Raw genomic sequence first — 10,916 nt, 5'->3', positions numbered from 1 at the left:
CCAAATGCCCTATTACATGACACAACGAGCATTTGTGAGTGCTAAAGTGCTCAATCATGTCATACTGTTTGAGCGGACCTTTGTAGAAACATTGAATTCTGTCTCTAACAATGCACATGCTCTTGGTATGTGCTGACTGACATTCCCTACCTGATGGAACCTAATCTGTATCCTCCAACACCTGACCAAATGTTCCATCCCATTCTCGGAGTACCTAGCACATCCTTTTACATTGAATTGATGATGAGATGGTAGAATAGATTCATTATAGACCAATAATGATACCTGGTGTTATCTGAGGTCAGGTTGAGATATGGGGTTTGCTTCAAACCCATCACAGGTGACAGTCTTGTTTGCCTGGAAATGGACCCAGACTGTATCCAACCCTTGTGGGTGATCAAAACTAACGTCATACTCTGGTGTGCTTGAAGGGTGAATAAATGCAATTAAATCACAAGGTTCAAACCCCATCAATAAGACCTTTTCTATCACTTATGCTTTGGATGGAATGCTATCACTCTTTACTCCACAAGCACCAGCCTGTACAAACAGTGAATGGCTGTCAGGGCTTGCTGGGATATGTAGTGCCACAATAAATGGGGGGTAGTCACTACTTTTTACTAATATTATTACCCTGGCACCCACAACCCAGGGGTGACAGGAAGAGCACGAGGACTAGTTGTCTCTAAGAGGGTGAGCCCACTTTCTCATGCAGCGGGTTTCCTGTTATAGTGGGATCGGTCCTGCCTGCCCTAGCCTGATAGTGGCTTCTGCTCTAGCAGGGGCACCCTATGCTCCCCTTGCTTTACCGTGACCGACCCCAGACTCTAGAGGTGGGGCTCGGCCCTTGATCCACTATTCAGTTGCCCAATATCTCTGTCTTTGAATCCAAAAAATTTAGTTACATGCTCTGTAATGTCAGGAACTGACTGAGAAAGTAGTTAATAAGTATTTCTAATATGTCATCAAGATCCACCCTGTGAGACAGTGGCCTCATTTAAAAAGCACAAAACGGGCAATGCCCTGTGCAAAAATCTTCTTTTGGTAGAGCACATGGCAATGTCTACTGCACATGGCAATGTCTACTCCGCAAAGCGGCTTGATTTTTGCACCAGCTCAGAGCTGGAAGAAATGGTCTTTCATTATACAACTGTTAGCGCTTCACTTTGCGGGAGAAGTACATAGCAAGGCGCCCTTTACCTAATGTAAAACAAAGCTTCAAACCATGAAAGTGTTACATGTAGTAAAAGTAGCACTAATCTCCTCTCTCATTATAAATGTAAGTAATGAGGCTAAAACCAGTAGTATGTTAACAGAAAAAACTGAGAAGTTTTATTTAATGAGAGGGGTGATTCTAAAGTAGTAGTAGATCAAATATTTTATACAATTTTACAGTGAGCCTCTTTCCATTTTTCCACCTGTCTCCAGAGAGCCGGTGTGTACATTGATCTCCCCAGTGCATAACATCTAGGAGAATGAGTGAACAACTATGACAATGTGTGATGTGCATCAAGTGTATGTATTAATAATTCACACAATATCAGGATATGAGGGCTGTTCAATTAGCTGCGATGTCCCATGGTGGGAAGTTATGATTCTACGCATATTATGGTAAAGTTAACTCATACTTGCCTACTTTCAGTAGGCAACGTCCGGGAGCGGGGCGTGACTAGAAGGTAGGAGAGGGCGGGGCACCTTGAGTTGTCATTTTGGCCCCACCCCAAGTAAAATGACGGTTTGTCGCAGGGGGAGGGGCCAAAATGAATCACATCATTTTAACAAGGGAATTGCGGGATGCGGGAGAAATGCCAGCTCTCCCGGGAGTCTGGAAAACCGACCCGAATTTCCGGAGTCTCCTGGAAAGTCTGGCAAGTTGGCAAGTATGAGTTAACTATGCTGATTTTTACTTGCACCTCAAAGGGGTGCAAGTAAAAATGAGTTAAGATAATTACCTACACATCAAGCAGAAACATAACGCATGAGACTACTACAGAACGTCGGGCATAATTCAATGTTTCCTATGGGATAGTGATGGGTAGTTCATGAATGATCAGTTCAAAATGAATAATCTTAAAAGTGAACTAACTCATTTACTTCACAGCTCTGGCAAAGATTAGTTCTTCAGGAACTAAAAGAAGTGGGAGGTGTTAGAGATAAAGGCAGCAGCTCCAGAAGTGAGTGAGGACTCACACTGGCTCTTTAGTTCCTAACTGTAAAAGTAGAAAGCACAACACAGTCCATGAAATATAAATCTTATTAAAAAATAACATCTGAAATTGCATTAACTAGCTAAAGACTAAGATGTATATTTACTAAACTGCAGGTTTGAAAAAGTGGATATGTTGCTTATAGTAACTAATCAGATTATAGGGTGGGGTGTGTGTGTGTGTGTACGCTACTCACCTTTTTGTGATAAAACCACTGTCCTATTAGTCTTAATTTTGGCTTTAGTGCTGGGTCCTGAACTCCCCTCTCCCTATCTAGGCTAAATATACTACTGGGTTTGTAGGTGCTACTACAGTTGCACTGGTATTCATCTCTCTCATGTAATACTCATGAGTCAGTACCTTTAAATTACCACAGGTGACACTGTAGACATTGTATGGCACTCTGTGGTGCTGATCATTGAACTATATAGTCATGAGTCATTCTCCTGGCTCAGGAGTTCAATAGTTAATTTGGCTCATTTAGATCATGAGCTAAATGAGCTAACTGAACTAAATAAACTAACTGAACTAAATGAAATAAATGAACTAATCATTTCCCCTAATCTTTCGAGTGAACTAGATCAGAATTAACTAATTTCCAAAATAAACTACATTTCCCATCACTACTATGAGATAAACAGATTGGCAGGCCTTGTGCACATGCATTCGGACAGTCTGAAGTGCTATTCTCTACTGTGTCCAGCAGGGAGAGCAGCAGTCCAGGATTGTCTGTTAGATCAGAGTTCTGTGCCTCACGTGTTCTACGTCCGCCCCGCTCTCTCCATTCTACATAGCATCGTCTGCACGGAGACATCATGCCCATCTTCGAGCTATTTACCAACGTGGCCCGGGATGCGATCCCCGAGAACCTCCTGTGCAGTCTGACTGAACAACTCGCCAAGGCCACGGGCAAGCCAGCAGAGGTGCGGGGGTGTATGTGGTGTTTGGAGGATGGAGGGGGGATTGTGTGAGTTGTACCCTATAGAAGACAGGTGTAGATCAGAGGCAGAGACGTGATATACATAGAGCAGAAGCCCAGAGAGAGAGAGATAAGACAGATGAATGACTGCAGCTGCCGCTTTTGTTCCTGGTCTTACTGTCACGCTTGCGCTCATTATACATTTCCTGTAATCAGTGTATAACCTGGCTGCTGTGTTCTGTTGTGTCCAGTTAATGTGCTGTTGGAAAATGCAGATAGATCATGTTTAACTAGTATAATCGGCTGTAGCTGGTATCTATAAAATATAGGACAGCGTTCAGATGCTTCATGTCATAGGATGGATCCTTTGGTTTTAGAAAATGACGGGAGGTTGTGTTGCTTGGGGTGTATGGACTTAATACTTAATTCCGTCAATCGGTGCCAGACAGTCTAGGTCAGAGACAGACAGTGGAGGAGGTCAGAGGGCGATGGAGTAATGAAAATATGTAATGTCTGTGGGAGAAATGTGAAGCCATAAACACGTGTAGCTGCATACTATGCAACAATATCTATAAATTAACCAGGTGTAGCTACAATGATGCATGGACACATTTCATTAAGATCTGTTAAAATCAGTTTTCTCGTTTTACCAATAAAAACGTAGTGAAGGAAAGACCTTGTGCACATAACCTAGAAATAGACCTGCCACCAATATTCCCTTTAAAAAAATAAAAGAAACAAAAATTCTATTTACAGTATTAGGATATTAGGTAAAAGCCAGAATGAGTGGGCTCACTACAGTGCACTCTGCTGCTTAGTGTCTTGCATGAAGCTTGCTGTGTTTTGCACTGACGATGGAAGCAGTCATTGATATTTATGGCAACCTTTTGAAACTGCTTTTTTTCACAAGCAGTTGCAGCATGTTGATAGTACATGCATTGTAGTGCATAGTGGCATATGGTGTAGCAGGAGGCACTGCAAAGTACTGCTCTTGTCTTTTCTACGATTCCCTATTTGCTATACATATTGGGATATTGTGCCTTCCATTGAATTACCCAGTATTGTCTTTTTTTTTTTCCCCCCCTACAGTATATCGCTGTGCACATTCTGCCTGATCAGCTAATGAGTTTTGGGGGCTCAACAGAACCATGTGCTCTGTGCAGCCTGAAGAGCATTGGCAAGATCGGAGGTCAACAGAACAAGAATTACACCAAGTTGCTGAGTGATACTCTAAACAAAGAATTGCATGTATCTGCTGACAGGTATATCTTATTATCATTATACACAATCACAAATAGATGCTTGTGGGTAACCTATTCCAGCTATGCTCCCTGTGACACGCTAACAGATAATTGTCTTCTCAACATTTTACTATATGCTGATATCCTGTTACTGCTGCCAACCATTATATTTCTTTGCTCTCACTGCAACCCTTTCATATGTCTGCTGTGTCGCCTTATCACTTACCCCCGTTCATATATTACCTTTCTGTTTTCCACTTACACAGTGCATTGAAAAAGTATTCCGCCTCCATGCCTTTTTTCATTCAATATTCTCAGCCTGGAATTTTTTCTATTATTTTCTTCTTCCTTTTTTTTTTTGTAAGTCACACATTTGGGGGAGAGTCTCTCACAAAAAGAATTAACAACTTTGCCATCATTTAATAGGTATCCATCCCCTGGGTTAATGTTTAGTCTTACCACCTCTCTAGCAGCTATTACAGATAGTAAGTATTTTTGGTTAAGTCTCTATTCATTTTGAACAGAGCTCATTTTCCAAGTGCACTCAATCCGCATCAAAAATGACCTTGGTAAGCACCGGTGGTCCTTGATGGTCCACCCAACACACATCTAGGTGTATGTGCTCTCTGTACACTCAGAAGCAGTCGTCATAATCTGATAGTACATCACAGTGTGCTGAGAAGTGGAAAATCTTTACAAGGTGCACTGAACCCGTCTCATCAAAGTCTCACCTCCTATCTGTTAAGTACCACTTCTTTCAGTTAAGGAAGAAAAAAAAAAAAGGTATTTTGTCATAAAATACTGCTTGCTTTAACTTGCCCCCATGGGAAAACCATCAATGGGCTGATTAGCCTGGGGTTTGTTCTCACCAAAGCGGGGGACCCTTGTTGTAGTGGAAATCAGGCTATATAGCGCTGGGGCTGACCGAGGATGTGGAGGGTGTTCACCGTTTGTTAGTTATATTTTATTACACAGCGAGCTATGTATGGGAAATGTATGCTGTCGAATCTAAATAAGATTGTTCACCTGTAAGTGTCAGTTTATCAGTTATGAGCTCATCCGCTGGAGAGACTTAAATACACTGCATGGTTTGAGTGTACAATAAACTCTGCTTTATTAGTTACAAGTCCCTATCTATATAGCAAAAATCACGTATTACAGAAAACTACGCCCCAAAAGGTTTTAACCACTCATGTTCCCTTCACACAGATGTTACTATATTCTCTCATTATCAAACAGGAAAACTCCACAGGGGGGGTGACTTATCTCCTGTCTGCTATGTCCAAGGTTATAAGCATAGCCTTGCAAATAATGAAATACTCCTACAAAACAGGTGCATCTAATTTGTATTTAAGCTATAAGGCTACAAGATGGCGGCCGCTTATCAAAATAACATTTCTCATTTCCCATCTTTTTATTCATTATTTGCCCTAACACTACCTATCAGAGATCACATTCTTGCTGTCCCTTTTAATGGGTACTTATACACATACACCCTTCTAACAGAACATATGAATAGGATTGCCTAAAACTGGATACATAGAACAAGCCATCCCCCACCAAGAGCAAGTCCATGATCCCTCTTCTAGTTGATAGATGGTCAATGAGTCGACAACCGTCTTGCACCCGCTACATGTCCTGATGTCAGATCTTCACATATATCAGTGAACATGAGAGGCTCTGGGGCCTCTTGTGCTTCCTTTTTGTCTTCTAGCTATGGATTTCTTAGGGAAGGATAAAAGGAAAAGGAGGAAGAAAATACACAGTGCGCTCGGCAAGTGTTATATGTCACTTATTTCACAATAGAAGGGATTGTCCATTGTGCTGTATATCTTCATAAGGATAAACTTCAGTAACGAACATGTGGATTCCAAGGAAAAGGTTCTTTGTTTCTGCACTGATCACAACTGGCAGTAGTACTGAGTTCCACAAGGTTCACACTCATTAGATGGGGTGTACAGTACAGCCGTTAAGACAGATGTGGTAACTTTAATTTTTCTGGAAGAGAAACACTTAGCTTTAATACACTTTCTAATAAGCCACATCATCAGTTTTATTTGTATATATATTACAAGTTAACCTGTGCATGATACTCATGCATTCTAGTCAAATCAAGCTACTTAAGGTGTTAAAAAAGGTTCTTGTCATGCATTTGGGCCATAGCCCAGGCCTCAACCACCAACCACTCCCCACTGTCACCCCCGGCAACCACCAACCACTCCCCACTGTCACTTCTCCTTCAAGAAATATATATATATTTTTTTTAAAATCTTTATAAACACTTTTAACAATTAACAAATTCAAAACATCTTAGTATACCAAATTTCAGCCCTTTCTGAAATTTTTTTTCCACACACGCTAAGAATTTAGTAGGTCAGTGTATAACTCCGCCCAGCAGGTGGCGCTGCAGCTTGGTTTTATTTTTTCCACACACAGACAGACTAACACACGCCACTAGACATTTATATTATAGATAATAAGGATTAGTAACAGTACAGAACGAGACTGGACTATGCCATTTCTTAGCTAGCACAGAATTAAAGTCCTGTTACAGAGAGGTAATTGTCGTGCACAGCAAGGAAGTACCCACTACTTTCTTTACAATAATCTTGCTCTGAAATTTTGATTTTGCACTGCACTGCTAAATTGAGGTGCATCGGTTTGTTAAAGAAAACATGTTATTCCCTCTGACTGTCAAACTTTTGCTTCTCTAAATTTACTCCATGTACGATATGTGCAAATTGAGGTGCATAACATGTTGAAAACTTGGTTAGTTGGGAAACATATTGGAAAGTTTAAGGTCTACTGAACTGTTGCTCTTGCAGTGTGCTTTTTAACAATGTCATGTTGCAAGACAAACTTTTTCCCAAGTATGGTTATATTTTTTGGGCACAGGGTAGCTGGTGAAGATGCTGTTATCTGGCTGGTGTGCATTGTTTGATTGGTATCATACATACCTCTAAAGCTGATCCTTTTTGGCCAGAACGCCCAGTCAAAACACAAGATTTCTAGCACAGTTCTGCGGTATCTTGTGTTTTGCCGTCTCAATACCTGCATAGTCCTGGGTTATTTTCAGTCAGGTTGTCTTCCTTGCAGACCTCCCATAAAGGTCCTTTTTGTGGAATATCTTGAAAATTGACCTATGTTTCAAGTGGTGCCCTGATCTATTTTATAAAGTACTTGGGGCCACAACTGTTTTAACAGAGAACGCCCTGGTCAGTGCCCCACCTTCATTCCAAATATTGGCCTGTTAACAAGAAGCAGTGTGGGCTAATATTGGTGAGCAGGGCTAGAATGTGTAGTATGAGATTGTGCAGTGAGCGGGCTGCAGTCCAGTAGTTGCTGTCCAGTTTGGGGTCTGGTGGAAGGTCCTAAAAGTGACTTGTGTCTGGGCATTGCAGAGTATGAAGAGGAGAGAGAGCGAGTTATGGTTGAATCTCCAATAAATGGTTTTCGGTACTTGCTAATTATAAGAGGCGCCCGATAACTGAAATGACATATTAGCGGCCTCCATGTTTCAAGTGGCTTCTTCTTTTTTTTTTTTTTCTTTGAAATCACTACCGTGCTGTAGGACCTCTCAACATTATGGGTTTCATGTATACTTGCAAATAACTTGGCAAAAAGTGATGTAATTTCTTTCGAAGTTGGGGTTGGTGAATCTGTGTAAATTTGAGATTGCAATTACAAGGGACATGCCTACTTTTTACATTAATTTAACTTTTAAATTTTAGTAATTTGTGGGAATGTTTTGGAATATTTATTTTTAAGTGATGTGGTGCTCCATGCTGTGGAATAAGGGCAAAAAATCCTACTTCATTCTTTCAAATTTGGGATCTGTGGCAAAAAAATGTGTAGTGGGGCTGAATATTTTGTATTTCTCTCCTTATTACCATATCACTACATCCAGTCACTTCTCCTCTGTACTGACCTTTCATTGCCTTTCAGTAATAAATTCCCAGTGTTGCATACATTACATCTTCACTGCACCCCACACACAATCTCTATTCTCTGCTGTATTCCTTCACCCCACCCATATTTCATTGAATTTATTTATTTACTTTTTAAATTTGGTATTGCCGCTTGTGATCAAGCAAAGACTATTTATATTTATCTAGTTTTACATTGACAAGCACAGCATATTTGATAAATATACATTTTTTTAATCTAAAGTGCACTGAAAGGGAAGTGTTGGTGCGTGCCTGTTCAGGGGAGGGCTGGCAAATTTTAGCCCAGGGGGCAAGACTTGACTCAACAGCCTATTTTAAATGGAAAAAAAATGCAGGTGACCCAGCCCAAGTTAGCACACTATGGGGCCGATTCAATTCTGCCACAAATATCGCGGCGTTGGCAGTATTACTGTTATTACGGTAAAACTGCACATAGTTACCATTATTATGATAATTTCAACGTTGGATTTTGAAATCCAGGTTAAAATTACCGTATTAACAGTTATACTGTTAATGCCCCGTTATTCGCGGCAGAATTGAATCTGCCCGTGTGGGACCAGCCCAGGGGGCAGATGCCGCCCCCCCCCCAGCCCAGGCTGCCCCTGTGCTCATTACTACTACTGAGGTCTCTACCTTTTCTAACCTCTTCTAGGGGAGGGACAAGGTGACTTGTTCAATAGTTAAAGCAGAGCTTTCAAACTTGCTTCCTGCAGGCTGCATACAAAAGATTTATCAGAGACTCTGCTTTTCTGTGGCTCTCCATAGATTGTATCGTGTAACATTATTTTCACAGTAAATTCTGCACCCTGAGCATATAGTTTTATACAGCCCTTTTTAACAAGAAGCCAATAGTATTGTTTTATATGCAGAAGCATCAAGAAATTCCCTGTTCTTTTAGCAAGTGTTAAATGCCCAAAAAATGAAAAATATTTTGGTTTGAAGAAGATAAATGCAGTACTATTACAAGAAGATCATCCTGGTTTTCTAAGGATTCCAATGGCTTGAAAGTAGTGAGAACAAATTACATTTTTGTGCTACAGTTTAATATTAAGTTATGCAACTTTAAAATATTGATATATAATACAAATGACCTAAGATCTGGTAACTGATCTATTGATCAAAAATGCAAAAACACAGGTGGGGTCATTAATGAGAACTGTGCCACAGGTAACTGAAGAAAAGGTGGAATTACCTAGCAGTCATTTGGATATTTGCATCTGAGTTTGGATTTTGATGTCTTGTTGTGTATTTGAAGCTAATATTTTGTTTCTTTTCAGGGTTTACTTCAATTTTTGTGACTTAAATCCTGCTAATGTGGGCTGGAACAAATCAACCTTTGCGTAACCATACCTAACTCAAAATTGATGAAACAACAACAACTGCAACCGTTTAAGTCTCTTGTGTAACACATTCCCTTAAATAAACATCTTAGATGAAATGAGCATGTGTGTTTTGTCAATTCTATTTAACACATTTGTAGTACTCGTGTTCATCAATAATTTTCCTGGTCCTGAGGTTATCATTCTGTGTCGCTTGATAATTTGAGTTCTGTAGATAAGTCAGTGGCATATTTGTCTGTAGGAATGTAACCTCAATTCATTTCAATAGCTCCTGTTTTATTATGATGAGACCTTTTTATATAGATAAGTGCCACAGAAGTTAGGTTTTATCATGGTTTAAATATCAGGAAAGGACGAGAGTAAAATAAAAATCACAAGTAACTACAAGGCACGTCAACTTAAAAAGGTTGTTTAGCTTTAGAACAGAGAGGTTATAAACCTACTGCTGGTTTGGACTGCTGAGAGAGCTTTTAAGAGAGGAGAGTTTGCTCTATCATGAATGGCATGATCTGATTGGTTGTGAGTACCAGCCTTCCAATTCCCATTCTAGGGGGCATATTCAATTAGCTTTCCGGTCCGCGGAATCGCGCCGGAACGGGCCGCGTAGTCAATACACGGTACCGCAATAACGTGGATTTTCGTTCGCAGCCCATAGGGTTGCGTACGAAAACGCGTTAATGCGGTACCGTATTAATGGCAATACTGCGCAGGATTCGCGGTAACGCTAACCGGAAAGCTATTTGAATATGCCCCTAGGTCTCTTAACATTTGCTGAAATATTGAGAGTATAAGTATGAAATGTTTTTTTGGTAGTTGTATACCCAGATATGTGAAGTGATTGGGTAGCCCAATGAAAATGTAAATTGGATCCCCAAGAAGGGACACTAGCTCCCCTCCCTAATCACCATCGTCATCATTTATTTATATAGCGCCAGCAAATTCCGTAGCGCTTTACAATTGGGAACAAACATAAATAAAACAATACTGGGTAATACATACAGACAGAGAGGTAAGAGAACCCAATCTATGGGAGTTTGAAACACAAGGACATGTGCTACATCATATTGCACACTGGACCAGCTAGAGCGCAAAGGTAAAAGTACTGAGTGGGCTGTGTGTGTAGCAATGTTGGTCAGAGGGTTGTTGTCTTGTATTAGCTGTGTAGAGGGTGGTAATAGGGGAGATTAAGATGGTGGTTGAGGAATATCATAAGCTTGTCTGAAGAGGTGGGTTTTCAGAGAACGCTTGAAGGTTTGGAGACT

At 40.6% G+C, this 10,916-nt stretch overlaps 1 protein-coding gene across 1 annotated transcript; it reads left to right on the top strand.

The window, feature by feature from the left end:
• Window positions 1-2,909: 2,909 nt before the first annotated feature.
• MIF (macrophage migration inhibitory factor) lies at window positions 2,910-9,756 on the top strand. Its single transcript, XM_075192527.1, has 3 exons — window positions 2,910-3,130; window positions 4,216-4,388; window positions 9,592-9,756. The coding sequence occupies exons 1-3, from the start codon at window positions 3,023-3,025 to the stop codon at window positions 9,656-9,658; spliced, it is 348 nt and encodes a 115-aa protein (XP_075048628.1). The 5' UTR covers window positions 2,910-3,022; the 3' UTR covers window positions 9,659-9,756.
• The last annotated feature ends 1,160 nt before the right edge of the window (window positions 9,757-10,916 follow it).

This window comes from Mixophyes fleayi, chromosome 1, assembly GCF_038048845.1.
Source record: "Mixophyes fleayi isolate aMixFle1 chromosome 1, aMixFle1.hap1, whole genome shotgun sequence".
NCBI classification, from domain to species: domain Eukaryota; kingdom Metazoa; phylum Chordata; class Amphibia; order Anura; family Limnodynastidae; genus Mixophyes; species Mixophyes fleayi.
Note: the sequence above shows the minus strand (reverse complement) of the source record. Positions and strands in the feature narration are given on the sequence as shown.